This window comes from Punctularia strigosozonata (genome assembly GCF_000264995.1).
Source record: "Punctularia strigosozonata HHB-11173 SS5 unplaced genomic scaffold PUNSTscaffold_12, whole genome shotgun sequence".
Classification (NCBI taxonomy): Eukaryota; Fungi; Basidiomycota; class Agaricomycetes; order Corticiales; family Punctulariaceae; genus Punctularia; species Punctularia strigosozonata.
This window is the reverse complement of record NW_006767444.1, coordinates 465,011-481,053: the sequence shown is the minus strand read 5'-3', so window position 1 is coordinate 481,053 and position 16,043 is coordinate 465,011. Positions and strand designations below refer to the sequence as shown.

Sequence of the window (16,043 nt, the reverse complement as noted above, 5' to 3'; positions counted from 1 at the left end):
TGTCAGCCTCACTTGCAAAGCGACTAGATGTCGGGTTCGACTAATGCTGTGGAAACATTAATTCCCCTGCTCGCCGGCGTGGTTGTGAGCGCGGTACTTATACGTGCCCTTTATCTACGATATTGCTCTACTCCTGGCTCAAAACCATCCAGTGTGAATGACTTGCCCGACCTGTATGAGGCTACTCTGACCGAACTCGAGCATGGACTCGACCATAGGGACTTCACATCCGAAGATTTGGTTCGGGCGAGCCCTTCCGAGTTTACTGTTTTATGTGACAGCATCCCTTATTCGTCAAGCTCTTCAGGCTTATCGAGCTCGGATTGAAGAAGTTGACAAGAGAGGACCTTTGCTGAATGCGATCATAGAGCTCAATTCTCTTGCAGTCAGTCAAGCACGCGCTCGACGACGAACGAGAGAGAAAGGGAAAGCGAGGACCGCTGCATGAGATACCCATCATCGTCAAGGATAACATAGCGACTGGGCCATGCGAAAGTAGTGCATCTGCTCGTCAATCATGACTGTTCACTCATGCTAGCTCCCAGTAATGAACACAACTGCAGGATCATAAGTAGCACCTGCATCTCCGCGTGTTATCGAACTAAGCGATTAAGTCTGAGTACCAGGGGCCGGGTTGATGGGTGTGCACATTGCGAAACCGGTCAATCGAAACGGAAACGTGCCGGAAACGATGAGACCCAGGCGGACCACTCCTAAGTTACAGACTGCCGTTCATACGTTCGTGTGGCAAATGTGATGTTAGATCAATGATGCTTCAAGGTGCATTATCTGGAGCTTCAGATGGGTGAACACGACAAAGGGCGAAGGGTCGTCGACGCGTATGCTGCTCTAGTCACGGTCCTCCTGTCTAAATTTCACCTCAGCCGTCGTGCATGAGTTCGACAGCATGCATTAATTGTGTATTGCTGGATCCAACCAATATAGACGTCTAAATGGTAAGGTACACTGATTACCGTGTGCGGGTGCTGAGAGATGACGAGCAGATGCAGAGGGTTGGTGGATGGATGACGAAGAAGGTTTAAGTAGGAATATGAAAAGGGACATGCAATAGCGACGACGGATGAGAAGAGCAAGCCAGAACTCCGAATGAAAAGACCCTCAAGAGAAGAAGTAGAGCGACTTCTTGATCGTCTCGACATTGAAATCGCCCTTCTTCGGCAGCGGCGGGAGAAGGTCGACCAAATTGATAAACCGGTTCTCCGAGACCGCTTCGGCCTCATTCGATTCCCCAAGGTCGTTCGCTGGCTCCTTGTCAGCGTCCTCGGTCGTGTCGAGCTCGACGCCGCGGGACGCCCGCGCAGCGGCGACGAGGGCGGACTCCGACATGCCAAGCTTCTTCAACATCTGCGGAGTCCTGAGGCTTATCACGGGGACCTTGAAGTCTTTGTAACGCTCGACGAACTGTGTGAATGCGAGTCAGAACGGAGAGAACGACGCTGGGTATATTCGTCAACGCACCTCCTCTCGAAGTTTAGCTAGCACATCAGATGAGTGCAGCGCGACGAACGTGTCCCGGATGATCCCCGACATCTCGTCGATCGTCGACGCGTGCGTCCAGTACGAGTCGTGCACCGAAGCGAAGGTCAAGCCCTGGCTGCGGCATTCGAGCGCGGTGAGCATCATGTGGGTCGCGTCGAGCGAGTGCACGAAGTTGGGCGGGAACGCCGACGCCTGCTTCGTCGAGTTCACCGTCTCGGCCATGTTTGGGTCCGAGATGAACACCGTCTGGAGCGAAGTCAGAATCTGCCGCCGCTGCGTCTGGCGGTACGGCTGCACAATTGGCAATCCGAGCGGTGTCGTCCAGATCACGGACGTCATCTGCTCCTTGCGGATGTCCTTGATGGGAATTCCTTTCCGGCGTTTGGACGCGGTCCGCGCCGCGAGCTCAAGGCGGTCCGGGGGGATGGATTTGGAGATGAGCCGGGCGGAGAGGTTGAGCCAGTTCTGAATGTCTTTGGCACCCCTGAAAAGGTCGCCGATGCAGTCGAGGGTCTTTTTAGCCAGGTACGACGCCGCGTGCCAGCAATCCTCAACCGGGATATCGCCGCGGTCCTTCAGCTGCTTCTCCAGCTGGTCGCGAGCGCCGATGAACGTCACGCCATACACAGTAGTCATAACCTGCGATCCCTATGTTCAGATCGACATGCGTAGAACTTGATGACAACGCAGGCTCACCGTCTGTTTTACGACTTTGCGAGCTATTTTGCCTTGCAACATCTTCGCCCACTTGTTGTCAGGCTTCTTGATGTCATCCTCTATCTCCCTCTCCACCATGTTCGCGACGTACGTGTACACGTCCGACGGCCTGTCCGTCACAGCCAGGTTGACCTGCGCGGCACCAATCGAGTCGCCTCCAAGGGCCGCGTAGTGCTGCAAACCATTGCAAGTTCCGTCCTGGTGCACAGGCAAACTCGACTCGAAGGCGAGCGGATCCGGTGATTCAAGAGCGGCGTGGAGCTCCTTGCACGTCGCAAGGCATTGCCACGGGTCGTCTGCATGGGTCCACCACCGTTGCCCATCAAGCGGCTTGGTAGCACTGTCATAGATCTGCTCCATACGTTCGTGCACCCAATTCACGCGCTCGTCGAATGAGGCCTTATCATAACCGTAAAGGTTGGCCAAGTGGATCTTGAGCCAACGCAGACCGCGCTCGCCGAGGGGTCTCGATTCGCCGAACTTGAGTAAACCACGGGCCAGATCGTCGCCAATGTGGTTCAAGTGCGGTGGGATAGGATAGGCTCGACCGCGGAAATCCAAGTTGTGAGGAAGATAGAAAGTGTCGCCGAGGAACTGCAGGTAACAATCAGCTTCTGCGCGAGGCCAGAGAGGCTGCAGAATCAACGTACCGCGCGCGCGATTTCGATCTTGTAATTCACATTGCATCTCTCGCTATGGTTAGACGCCTTGTCCTGTGCGTACTGCTTCGCTCGCGTTATATAGATGGTCTTCTTGTGAGGATCGGTCTCGCCCTCGCCGGGTCGCTCAGGCTCGGGTCCGTCGAATGCAGCAGGCGGAATCTTGGCAAAACGCTCGCCCGAGTTCCAAACTTGCAACACAATGTCGAAGACATCACGATTGATCACCCATGGCGTGGAGCCCAGAACATCCAGGCCAGCGTAGACAAGCTCTACGTGACCCTGAGCGGAGGCATGCGCGAGGTAAACTTCCTGTTCACGAGATTCCTTAAACCGCATGGCGCTTGCTGGGGTTATCACTACGATCAGCAATGTCTGACGTTATGTCAAAGCCAGAACGTACTCTTGTTGTAGATATATCCGCCCTGGTTGTGGTCCAGCCAGGGCTTCGGCTTCACCAACATCGGCAAGTGTCGAGGGTGCAGCGTATCTCGGAGGTTGTCCTTTGCCATTCGCTCCGCGACGACTGGGTTCAACCTGATGATGCCAAGCTTGTGTCCCTTCATGTACTCGTAGGAGTGATAGAACGCTGGGTGCTCCTCGGTCACTTCCTGGCCGGTCACCTTGTTGATCGCGGTACGCTCAACGGTGGCGACGTCCATGAGCGTGTCCACAAGGAAGCTGCCGACTCGGACCTTCAGCTCTTGGGTCCACTCGGACGTCCACTCCTCGGCTTCCTGGACATATCGTGCAGCGGCTACGCGACGAGCGTGCAGTTCGCGGTAGCCCAAGCCTGTGAAGAACCCTCGCTGCTTCTTCTCAATCTCCGATTTCGACGCGAAAGTGGACGATGCTTGAGGGATCTGAATGTCGTTCCTGCGGCACATCTCCGCCTTGTACTCGAGTTCGACCGCCTTCCCGACCGTAAGGAGCGCACGGGCGGTCTTCATGCCAGAGTTCACTCCGCCCGAGCCGCTGAGGTGCATCAACTCGAGGATTGTAATCAACGACAGCTTGCTCGGCTTAAGGAGGCTTAGGAAGGGGCCCAACCGCTCGTCCTTCCGCGACCTCTTAGCCGTCATGATCTCCTCCTGCTTGATAAGCTCTTGAATATCGTTGGTCAATCTTTCCTCCAATTTCTGATGCCACTGCCACATCCACCGCTTCAGCTGCGTCGTCCGAAGCGTCTTCTCCCCGCCAAGACCGATCTCTTCGAGCATGTTGGACTCGTGTTGGAGACGGGCTGTAGCAATGTCGTAGACGGACTCTTCGAGGAGCTTCTGGCGTGCGGCGACGTCCTCGGGAAGCACGCGGCGTGCAAAAGCGACATTGGCGAGGTGCTTGCGAAGAGTCGAAAGATTGAAGGGGACTTCCATTTCCGGGGGTGTATCAGGCGGCGGAAGGGGGTTGCCATCTTCATCAAACTCGGGAGCGCGAACCTGCAAACGGCCAAGCGAGTGAGTACGGGAGCATATATGCGCAGCACCACGTCTTACCTTGACCTTCATGACGGGGTTAACATCGGGTACACCCTCCAGCGGATCCGATGCCTGCATCCCAATTTCTTGCGCGCTACCCAACTCGGTAACAACGCCCGAAACGTTCAGCTCCACGGCGGCACGGGAGAGAATCGTGATTATGTCCGCTGCTTCTTTGGAATCGGGGATGTATCGATCGGAGACCACGAGGGATACATTTATGTTGCGGTCGAGGAGATTGGGGAGGAGCTCATTCGGCGGAGTCATGGTCACCTCGGGAACTGGGGTAGCGGAATCGGGGTTATAGCGGTTCCATGCGAGAAGCATGAGAGCGTAGGTAGAGGCCGTCGGAGGAACCTTCTCTCTTGAGTCACCTTCCATGGCATCGTACAACGCCCACATCTCCTCGAGCCAGTGCACCCGCTTCTCCGCCTGCCGGGACGCCATCTCTAAATAAGCTTTGAGGAAGCTGTTGTACAATCGCGGCTCCAGAACGGGGTCACCCGGTTGTCGGTTATCCCGCAACATGTCGAAAACCTTCTGGGCGCGTGGCACATCGTAACAGTCGTGCAAGCACGCGTCAATGATGGCGAGGTGGTCCTGAGTGGGAGTGTCCGTGAAGTAGAGATCTTGGATGCTATGCGAGGGAGTTGTTGGACGCTTCCGTCCAGATGGTTCCGCGAGGGGGGCTGGAGTCGGGATCATGGTGTACGGTGTCCTCAGCTTGAGGAACTCGTGCATCCCTTCCACGTCGGTCTGCGCAGCCGTGCTAGAACTCGGAGAATTGACCCCTGCTTGCACGTTTTGCTTCGTTGCGGATGACAAAAAAGAAGGGTAGTCGGGAGAGGGCACTGAGCCTGAAGGGAGTGCTTGTGCGCTGACGCGCTTGGATGGTGTCGAGTAGCGGACATGGCGAGGGAGCGACTGGCGCGAGTAAGACACCAAAGTCCTCTCGAGGCGCTGTCGAACGGTCCGTGGTATCATTTTGGAAGCGCTCGTCGTTGTATGCAACGACGAGAACGATCAGACAGGAACCAAGGACGAGGGCACTCGCAGACCGGCGGATGGTCACTCGAAGGCGGGGTCGTCAAGAAATTTCGGCAATGGCCCTACACGTGATCCCGGCGCGGCAAAATCTGGCGCCGGCATTCTCTCAGCGGTTTCTTCCACATATTATCCACTTATTTCGCACAGACAGTCGCGAAAATGGTCAGGGTGATCGCGACAATGAAGTACGAGAGTTTACACTCCGTTCGCATTCGCCACTACTTAAGCCCAAGTACAAGGATGATTACATAGATGAATAATTTAGGCTGGGCCGTCGAATTGAACAGCAGGGCAATCCTGGCCGCCGTCAGGGCAGTGAGGGATGAGGGTCTCAGTGGCGCCGCCTAAGAAGACGAGTGTCAGCAGGGGGGATCAATCCGGAGGACGAGTGCACATACGGTCGCTGGTAAGAGTAGGGAACGCCCTGGCGTGGCAAGCGATCTCGAGGTCGGCCGGGGCCTTCGTCGCCGGGAACGCCGCGGGCTTCACAGTTGCCTTAATCGTGGCGGGGACGACGTCCGAGCAGTCGATGAGCGAGTTCCGGCTGTGCCCGAGCACCGCGAGCTTGGCCATCGCCGCCTTGAAGCTCGCCGCCATGAACTCTTGCTGGTTAACGAATCCTTGCCAGAAGCACGCCGTGCGCGAGTCGCGCGCGAGCGCAAAGTCGGATTGCAGGCGGAGCTCGCCGGTGTCGTTGCCGCTGCCGACGGGGAGAGGAGAGGTGACCTCGCCCGTGTTGTTGCCCGTGCCGGGAAAACCGGTACCCTTGAGGAGCACCTCGAGGAACACCTGGGTATCGAAGGTGAACGGCGTCTGAGGGTGCAGATAGTCAGCTTCGTTGTCTCAGCAGGTTACGCTGCAGGGATGCTCACCGAGTCGAACGGAGCGGCGTCGATGGTCAAGTCAACCTTGTCCGCACGCGCGACCGAGTGAGAAGCGAGGAGAGAGACGACCTCGAAGGGCGAGAAGTTGCCCGCATCCTCGAACCGCGCCAGGATCTTCGACACGCTGTCTTGCGGCTCCGGGATCAGGCCGTCGACGGCCGCGATCGTCTTGTTGGGACGGCCAGCCAAGAACTCCAGTTGGGGCGCGCCGGGGCAGTTGCTCAACGCAACGGTGCCAGCGAACTGGACGAGGTCACCGGCGCTGATCGTCGGGTGACGAGCGAGGAACGGGATGAGGTTGTTGACGCTGTCGTCGATACCGTTGTTGGCGGCGAAGTTGGGCTCGACGGTGGGGAAGAGGAGCATGGAGCCGTCGGCGCCTCCGCCAGCCTTGGGACCGAGGCTCTGGGAGATGGCAATGGCGTCATGGAAGGTCAGACGGATGACCTCGTGGGCTAGTAAGGACGAGGTTAATTCCTTGGTAAGAGTTAAGAGCAGGAACGCGCTTACCATCTTCACCGCATTCGTTTTGGAAGATGGTCTCCTGAAGATCCTGGGCGAGGGGGATGAACGCGCAGCAGGCCCTGTTGCTAACGCGAGTGCCATCGGGGCAGACGGAGGTGGGTACAGAGCGCGCAACGGCGGCGAGAGCGACGAAAGTCAGGAGGGACGCGAAAGCCATTGCTATGCGTATTGCCAGGTAGGGCGACGAGGAAAGGACTCGATGACCTGAAGTATGTACCACGAGCATCTCCAGCTTTTATACCTGAAGGCCGCATATTCGTTGCATGTTCCGGCCCACTACTCCTGTTCGTTCATCGTTGCCTTGAGCCAATGAAGAGCCCTCCGTTTTCCTGGTCCCATGAGCGTGGACGAGTAGGTTTGACACTGTAAGGGACAGGGAACCTTTAGCGGTGACCGAGCGCCCACCGGCGCGAACATTACTTGTTCCAGCACCGTCGACCACGCGTCGGGAGAAGCCGTGTGTGGACGCCGACTGCATAGGAAGTCGATGTCGCACCGAGGGAATCCCGATATAGAGGATTGGGTTCAACGTATAGCCTTCTGTGAGACCAAGGCACCGGAGTCAACCCAAACAACGGATCCGTTCCATCCCGTTCGTTAGGGCTGTAGCGCCAGAGCATTGGAGTGTTCGTCGATGACTGGAGTCACCCGGTTCAACGGGCCTTCTCGTCCATCTCTGCAACGTCCAGATATTCTAGTTCGTTCATCGCAAAGAAAGACTACGAGTTGATCTTGTCCAACATTACGGAATCCGCGAGTCCCTGAAGATGCCGACGGATAAATGCCAAGACATCCGAGGGTGTGAAATGCCAACGGTACCTTGCTGGGTTGCTGACACCCCAGTCATGGAGAGGATTTGGATGGGATTTCATCTTTCGAGGTTCGCTGCGTTCCGCTGCCGCAATTGCGAGGGTGCGAGAATGCAACCCGCCACTGTGCTATATTCGGCCTTCGCAGGAAGCACACGGGAGTCGCGCCGACGGTATCGTGAGCACCGGTCTCACGCCCGAGTACCGGGAGCAAAAAGCACAGTTGCACCCGTTGTGCCGTTCGAAAAGCCGATGGGATATTCAGCATCGCTCTGAGGGACACGACAGAGGTGAACGTTGTGCGAGAGGCTCGTTGACGCGGTCGCGCTGTCATGCGTGGTATCGTCAGCGCATGTGGTTAGTCATAGCCTCGCAAACACAGTCTGCGCCATTGGCTATCGTTGCTCATGGGGCAGGGTTGCCAGGGAAGTGATTGGGAGAGACTCGTGTTGTAACATGAGGGCGTATCAGCGTTGCAAGCGTCCTGCAGGCGGACGCCGGAAGGAAAGACATCGACGATGCTCTGTGGGTCCCACGCCACACCAACGAGGTTTCCAGTTCTCCGACCGTCTACGTTCATAATTTGCCGATACGCTACTCATTAAGTATTCTATTTGCAACGGCTTACAGTATGTTCTATCAACACATCTCGTTCCATTACGAGACTCTGAGTCTCCACTGTTATTTCTTTGCACTGATATCCCTATAGGAACGAAGAACGCGGATTAACTCTCGAGGCCACTGCACCACCGAACAGAGCGAAGTCATACCTTAACTCGTATATCTGGTTGTACAGATCACCGACGTTACGGAACAATCGGACCAGCTGTATATGACGTTGGAATAACGATGACGCCTTCGTGAGGATCTCCACATACCTTGTGCGCGCGCTTGCCCTGTTCAGGCCCCATCGCCCCCTGAGCTACCCGGAGAAGCTCGTCGTATGTTAGGTCCATGATCCGACGCTCATAGTCCGAGATGGCGCGGAGCTCGGACTTCAGGAGAAGATCGCTCTTGGCCTTGATACGGCCTTCGAACTCGGGGAAGAAGACGCCGTTAAGGTTCCGTTCTTCCCGGTCGCGACTCAGCGACCCGTAGTCGTTGAATTGTCGGCATATAACAGATACGTGCGTAGCGCAGTCTTGAGCGATGTACTTGAGCTCCGCTGTGGGAAAGTAATCTCTCCACTCCTTCGCTGTGCGCCCCTTGTTGCCTGCATGTCCGAGGAGGCAAGTCATGAACGCAAACGTGTATTGCGTCGAGAAGTGGTCTGCCGCAGTTGAGCGCACCCATCTGAGATATGATGAACGTGGAGTGCAAAAAAGGTCGGTGCGCTCCTGTGACTGCAGACGGATATTGTCCTCGCATTGCGTCGCGTGGGCCATGAGAAATATCCGAATCTCCTTGCGAAGATGAGCCTTGTCTGCGTCGCTCGCGCACTGTATCCGAGGATAGCTGAAGAGGAAGCGAAGAAAGTGTCCTAGGCGAGCGCGGACATGCTCTTGCGGAGAGATCGACGCGTCATCAGATGGCGCAAGCGTGTCTGGAAGCACACCGTCCTCCAGGTCGTTGCACATCTCCTCAACAGCTTGCTGTACGTGCGCAAGTGCCCCCTCACCATGGTCCCGAACGACAAGGTCGAAAAATTCGTCCACTTGGAAGTTAACCATGATGATGACCATGAGATCGAACATCGTGTAGGGGCTGGCGTACGTCTTCTCCATGCAATTAGGACCAATCCAACAGAATGGAAGATACTCGAAGTAGGGATCCTCGTTCATGCCCTGTCTGTTGAAGACGTTCAAACGAATTCTGCGCAGCTCGGGAAGATAGATGTAGGATGTGATGAGCCATGAGAACAGTCGCCAAGCAGGGTATCCCTTGTAAATGGGCAATTGGTGATAGAACCGGCAGAACTTTTGGATCTTGTCTGTGGGTACCGTTATGCCAGTATCCGCGGAGGCGGGATCGTAGAGCGGAATAGGAAGGTGCAACGCGGTGGAAGCATAGGGTTCGGACGAGCGATTTACTCCTTCTTCAACCTCGATAGCCTGGCGGTGCTCACTAGAATCTACGGAGACTCTAGATTGAAGCAAGGCGTCCACAGATACCAGATAACTGCGGCCCGCGGCGATGGCACTGTAGATGTGATCACGGATAAGCTCGACGTAGGGTAGAGAGGCGAGGTTGGCCAGCGTTATGACAGCCTGAGCTGTCGCTTCGCGGCTCGGCTTATCGCCCCAGGATCCGTCCCCGTTCTGCAGCTCGAGGGTCCGAGTGAGGATATCCATCAATGTGATCGGTATCTTGACGGAGAGGAGATCGTCAGACAGTCCGAGAGAGCCGACGTGTCGATCGTGGTGCAAGAACCGCAGGAGGGCTTGCGATGTCAGCATAGCAGGGTGGTAGCCCATCGCAAGCTAGGATTATTGTCAATCATCACTCTGCCGGCGAAGATTCAAGACCTCACCGATCCGTCCGCTGCCGAGATCTCGGTTGCCCACCATCGTTCGGTGAGGAAGGTGGCAACATGCGAAGGTTCGGGATCAGTTGACTCAGGATCTACGCTCATTGCGAGATTTGAAGACAATGTGTTGCAGCTGGTGAAAGAATGATCGGTAGAAGTAAGTGTGCTCGTAGCCATAGCGCTTATGTCTCGCCTGATATTTGGCAGCTTTTATAGAATCCGGATTCTCATCTCCGCGGCCGGAAACTCGAGTGTGTTCCGTTCCTTCATTGTATAACATACAGCCCGATCGAGAAGATAGCTCATATCGGGCCGAGCACTAGACACGTTTCGTTTTCCAATAATTATTGAGATCCGGTATCGAGATCCGGGCCAGAGTTTGCGGGGGGGAGCATTGGGTTTCTCAATAATTATTGAAACGAAACGTCTCTACTGGTGCGCTCGGAAGAGAGAGTAGCACGGTCTGGATTGGGGAGCAAGATTCCTCGATACGGCGCCGTTCTTTGTGTCGATGTTGAGATTACGAGACTGGCCGCGTCAACGGAGTGACACATTGTCCCTGCCGAGCTTTGCTCTCTGATAGATACATTTCCTTCCGTAACCCGTCACCTATGCACGACCTGAAGTTGGCTGAATATGGTTTCAAGCAGAACGAAGACTCCCGAGAAGTCGTACAGCCGCGTGTAAGGAACAAGGTACCGTGGAGCGTCGGCGCCAGTCAAAGTCCGGAGATAACAGTGCAAACACAGTCATGTCGAGAGGGGCCCAGGTTTCTGGTGACTAAACACAGAACAAGCAGATAATCCGATGCAGCCTACTCAAGATGTCGCCCTGAAGCCAAACAGGACCAAGCAACGGCTCACCAACACATGGCGGCCGAACAGCACCGCCTCTCGGTTCCAACCTCGTTCGTCCGACCCGTCCATCGCGCAACATCGGACGAAGTTCACGGCTTTCAGAATGCGGACAACCATCACCGCTAGCGACAGTTCCGACAAGAGCTCGCTATTCAACCTGAATATCGATGTTCTGGCCTGCGTAATCGATTCGCTTCACCAACCGGACCTTCGTCATATGGCTCTGACGTGCCACGTAGTTTACGACCTTTGCAGGCCGTACTTCTACAAGTGTATCAAAATAAAAGGCATGCCAAAGGCTATCGCCTTCGCAGAGTTCTTGGAAACTGAAGAAGGGATGAAATGGCATCCCACCATACGCTCGCTCGTGTTCGATATTCAAAATGCCGTGAGCGCGCTGCATGCGACAGGAACCTTTGACAGCTCAATACACCGAGCTAAATTCATATTATGCACGCGGAAGCTACTCAACATTCTGACCGGCGCACGATTCTTGACTCACCTCGAGATCCTCGATCATGGGGAATGTTTGGCCCAGGACCCTCGCCTTATGGACATCATCGTCAGCATGCCGCACCTAACAGAGTTCGCGGTAGCTCGGAGTGATTACGGAACTTGCCTTTTGAGAAGAATGAAGCAACCTCTCTCCTCTTTACATATCGCCAAACCTCGTAATCCGCTCTTGGAACTTTCGCACCCTGCATTGGACTATCCGTCTCATAGTCTGGCCGACGTATCACAGTTCTCGTACTCTCTCGAGTCCATGGAGCTTGAAGAGTCGTATCTATCTCGTATATCTGTGGCCGGCGTCTTTCCTCGGTTGAAGAGTTTGGATTTGTCATTCATTGAAGGCGCACCTCAGGACATCGTCAAATGGTCACATATCCGCAAGACGTTCCCTGAAATACGGTACATCACGTACCTCATGGTCCCTGGCACCGCAATCCCAGAAGAATATATGCACGACTCGTCTACTCATCTCATGGCAAACTCTGCGGGCGACGCAACCCCCGTCTTAGTCATACGAACCGATGACAGGGGGTTGAGGCGAATCGAGCGGATCAGATACGTTCGTGAACTGTTCCTCAAGGGGAATATCAGTCACCTACACAGTCCCGATCCCTCGCATTTGACTCGGTGCATCGCAGACCTCTCCCCGCTTCTACTTTCCATAGAAGATGCTAGACCTTGGGGTCTTCGTCACTGGCTGGCCGAATTGATGGGAGAGGCCTACTCGCTGAGAGCGGTTTTTTTCGGAATTCCCGCAATGCCAGGCCAAAACGTGGGGCAATTCGTCCGTCTCCAGAAAGAGCGTCTGGTAAGCTGACCAGACCCAAGATCGACTAACGATACGAACTGACACTCGTACACTCAGTCGATCTTAGCGGACCTTCTTCGTGGTATGCCTATCACCGGCATGAACCTGAGAGTGCACCAACTCGGATGGAACGCCGCAGAGAAAGCGGTGAGATTTCCGGGGTATGACGCTTTTGAGTCCTTTGCATTGCGCCTGTTCAGGGCAATACCCTGTCTCGAGCATTTTAATATGTACATCATCGGAATGGAGGGTCACCAGCCCATTTCGTGGGCGACGAAAATCCGGGGCTCCCAGTTGGCTATCCGCCGTGTCACGGAGGAGGAAGGCCACACATGGAGCAGAGAGCGGGTGGGTCTTGTTACCGTTCATCGAGATCGTGGCGAAAGACTTCCGAGCTGATCGATGTATCTTTGGACAGCTTCGCGAGTTCTCTGACTGGGCACAGGAGCCCAGGCAGGTGGAACTGATCCTTGATCCCAATCGAAGTCTCGGACGCGAAGCCACTGCTCGAATTCTCCGGGCCATGCGGAGCGGCTAGGGGTATGAGGCTTCAACGTGACGAAAGCATACCATGCCTGATGCGGTGTATCTGTCTCGCGTTTGAGCGAATAGCAGGCATGACGGATATCGGGAACTGTGGGACTCTGCGACGGAACGTCACCGAATCACGCATATACTACTGAATAGATCTTTCCCACCCAATCTGTTCCCAAAGCGTATGTATCTTGCACCGGGCCCTTATGCGCGATAGCATGCGTTAGTGATGTGTCGTCCTTAGTCGTGGAGTTGAACGAAATGCTTCAATGTGCATCTGTCCCACCAGTCCATTAATTGGTCAAATGTTCTCTCTTCACAATGCTCCAGCTTCTTGATGATACGATCGTCAATATGTCGCTCTCTGGCACCGGAACGCCGTGGGATCTCTGATGAATAGAGGCCGTGTCGTGATGAATGGCGAAGGATCGTCTCTCAACGGCTTCACGACCAACGTCGCAGCTAGACTCCAGAGATAATCTCACTTGTTTCAACTCTTTCGTCCGAACAATGTAATCACGGAGCCGTTAAGCTTAGAGTTCGTATTTGGCCCCACCGCAGCATCCGATGTACGCGGAAACCGAATCCCCGGACGGCCACGTCAGACAAGCGTTCAGGAAGTACGGGCTGTGAAAAGCAGGCCATTTCAACAATGAACGAGGGATATGTCCAAGGATATACTCACATAGGGAGCCTGGACTGTCCTGATGACACGGAGGATCCCATCATTCGGTGCCGTCGACGTCCGAGAAGTACGCCTCGCAGCATGGCACATTCACCTATGATGTGCGGCTCAACAACTTTGCATGTTCCGGAGGTTGGGTTATTTGAGATATATGAAGAGTATTGCATCCGCGATACGGATGGCAGGGTGCCGCATCGACAACGATTTTCCATCAAGTTTGCAAACTTCAGTATCAATGATGTTCATTTCAGCATGAAGGTATAAGCCGCAGACACCGTGAATGGCGGGGTAAGTCATGGATAACACTCGAAGGTATGGAAGATCTAGGACGGGTATATATACAATGGAGTGTCAGCATTCAGTGGACGTGTGGCGATTGTAGTAATCGGCCATGTGGTGGGTGTAGTAGTGGGCCATGGATACAATAGAAAATTTCTAGGTTGTGCAACGACATGCGATGTGTATCGATACAATGGCAAACTGGAAGGGTGGCTGAAGGTATCGAGGACAGAAGTCAGACTCGGCTTTTGCCGACCCGCATTCGCGCGCGTTTGTTGTGTCTTTCACCTGAGGTTAATCTGTGTCTTTTTTCGCCTAGTTGATCTCTCGCCAACCTCTACCTCAGAACAGTTCTTGCTTCCCATTCTGACATGGATCAGAACCTGGAACATGCGATACAGCTTATGGACCTTGGGGTCGACGTGATAATGTGTATTGTTGACTCGTTGGGTCCGCGCGATGTGTGCAGCCTTGGGTCGACATGCTGCACGATCCGCGACATCTGCCGACCACAAATCTATCGAAGGGTGACGGTACGGTCCCCCATACATTTTGCCGAGTTTTTGGGTACATCGGAGGGCCTGAAATGTCACCCGCTCATTCGCCGGCTATCATGGGATATTCAGACCACCCTCAACCGTACAGTGTCACAGATGCCCTTCGACGACCCGGGGTTTCGGGCAGAACTTGACAAAGATACTCAGGCCCTCGCATGTATACTGGAGGGGGCTCCTTTCTTGTCCTCTCTCGATATCTTCGATAAGGGTGTATATCTAGCCTGGAACCCACGCGTTTTGGACATTATTGTGGACATGCAACATCTCGTTGAGTTCGCCACTTCGAGCAGCAAATGTATCACCCCTCTCCTGAAACGCATGTCACAACCCCTTCGACAGCTACATATTGGCAAACCTCAGGGACTCCGCCACGAAGTCCAACCTACCATCCTCCCGCACCCCTCCAACAGCCTGGCTGACATATCGCGCTTCTCTCGAAGTCTCGAAACTCTAGCGTTGGAGGAGACTTACCTTTCGCATCTTGACGAAGCTGGTACCTTTCCTAGGCTGAGATATCTGCACATGACCTACGTGGATTCTACGTCAAGGCTTCCCCAGTGGTGCAGCATGCACATCACGTTTCCTGCACTGCGGTACATCGCATACCACGAACACGAATGGACGCCGGATATTCCGCTGGAATCTACAAGGTCCTTCATACTCACTAATAAGTATCAATACCAGGGACCAGGCATATCCTTATGGACGGACATGGGTGGATCGATACGGGTCTTTGGAACTGATCACATCAAGGAACTGATCATCGTCAAGCCGCTGTACTGGAGACCGCTGGAAAGTGTCCAAATGATCGCCCCATCATTGCTCTGTTGGCATTACGTGCACGCCCACTGGCGCTCTTGCAAAAACCACCTGGCGGAGCTTATGGGAGAAGCTCCCTCGCTGACGTTGGTGATGTTCCAAGACCTTTCCGAATACCAAAAGTATAAATACAAGTATCCTGGATGCGATTGTAAGTCAGTGTGCAAGCGAGAGCTGGTGAGTATCGTCATTTCGCGGTTCTCTGAGAGCTTCGATTGAACGTTTATTTGTCAGGAGGAATTGGGAATAATTTTGCGCGGAATGCCTATTTTCGGTTTGACATTGCGCACACATTTCCGGCTATCGGTCGGCGTATCCGACGAAAAGCAGCGCCCTACTGGCACAGGTGTATCCGAGGCAGCCGTGTTAGAGCTCATAAGGGATGTACCCTGCCTGAAGCACATCAACATATACGGTAGAGATTCAAAGAGGCAGGTTCTGGAGTCGTGGGTGGTGGATCGCGGAGAAGGAAGCGCTGAATCTCGGCTTCGTCGCATTTCGGCGGAGGATGGCGCTGCCTGGAGGGAAGCCCAGGTATGTTGTCTAACCTCGTGGGGCGGCTTCATTAACCACTCTGCGGATTAGATGAGCGAGTATTCGGCTTGGGCGCGAGATGAGAAGCGGGTAGAACTATTCCTTGACCCTGGTAGGGAAATTGGACCCGAAGTCACTGCCCGCTTGAAGCAGTTGTAGGAATATATCAGTCGCTTGTCAGTAATTTACAAGATCCAGATAGAGTTGACTCCGGTATAGTGTTTGATTGTACGCAAGCTCAGATGAGGACGGAGACTCGAGCGTTGCAGGTCGTAATAATGGTGCGACGACGCGGCGCCCGCCGCCGCTGCATCCCATATGCGCTGCTCATGCGTGCGCGAGGGACCACCGGAGCCGCAGCTCGCGATGTGCGC

General features: G+C 54.6%; 6 protein-coding genes across 6 annotated transcripts; 2 read left to right on the top strand and 4 right to left on the bottom strand.

Moving 5' to 3' along the window:
- Positions 1–1,119: 1,119 nt before the first annotated feature.
- PUNSTDRAFT_73878 (DNA/RNA polymerase) lies at positions 1,120–4,252 on the bottom strand (the record flags this gene model as incomplete). Its single annotated transcript, XM_007386902.1, has 5 exons — positions 1,120–1,422; positions 1,480–2,139; positions 2,197–2,811; positions 2,868–3,223; positions 3,280–4,252. The coding sequence occupies 5 exons, from the start codon at positions 4,250–4,252 to the stop codon at positions 1,120–1,122; spliced, it is 2,907 nt and encodes a 968-aa protein (XP_007386964.1).
- A 429-nt stretch (positions 4,253–4,681) lies between these two features.
- Positions 4,682–5,101, bottom strand: PUNSTDRAFT_26549 (uncharacterized protein; the record flags this gene model as incomplete). Its single annotated transcript, XM_007386901.1, has 1 exon — positions 4,682–5,101. A coding segment is annotated over one exon (420 nt), but the record flags the coding sequence as incomplete, so codon positions are not given.
- Positions 5,102–5,662: 561 nt separating this feature from the next.
- MnP6-long (manganese peroxidase) lies at positions 5,663–6,967 on the bottom strand (the record flags this gene model as incomplete). The annotated part of the gene is made up of 4 exons (XM_007386900.1): positions 5,663–5,745; positions 5,800–6,214; positions 6,274–6,740; positions 6,796–6,967. 4 exons carry the CDS (start codon positions 6,965–6,967, stop codon positions 5,663–5,665), a joined length of 1,137 nt encoding a protein of 378 aa, XP_007386962.1.
- A 1,377-nt stretch (positions 6,968–8,344) lies between these two features.
- PUNSTDRAFT_46624 (uncharacterized protein) lies at positions 8,345–10,263 on the bottom strand (the record flags this gene model as incomplete). Its single annotated transcript, XM_007386899.1, has 4 exons — positions 8,345–8,360; positions 8,390–8,445; positions 8,498–10,039; positions 10,090–10,263. The coding sequence occupies 4 exons, from the start codon at positions 10,261–10,263 to the stop codon at positions 8,345–8,347; spliced, it is 1,788 nt and encodes a 595-aa protein (XP_007386961.1).
- A 630-nt stretch (positions 10,264–10,893) lies between these two features.
- On the top strand, positions 10,894–12,799 carry PUNSTDRAFT_137263 (uncharacterized protein; the record flags this gene model as incomplete). Its single annotated transcript, XM_007386898.1, has 3 exons — positions 10,894–12,261; positions 12,319–12,609; positions 12,680–12,799. The coding sequence occupies 3 exons, from the start codon at positions 10,894–10,896 to the stop codon at positions 12,797–12,799; spliced, it is 1,779 nt and encodes a 592-aa protein (XP_007386960.1).
- A 1,613-nt stretch (positions 12,800–14,412) lies between these two features.
- Positions 14,413–15,828, top strand: PUNSTDRAFT_137262 (uncharacterized protein; the record flags this gene model as incomplete). The annotated part of the gene is made up of 3 exons (XM_007386897.1): positions 14,413–15,312; positions 15,370–15,669; positions 15,721–15,828. The coding sequence occupies 3 exons, from the start codon at positions 14,413–14,415 to the stop codon at positions 15,826–15,828; spliced, it is 1,308 nt and encodes a 435-aa protein (XP_007386959.1).
- Between the last annotated feature and the right edge of the window lie 215 nt (positions 15,829–16,043).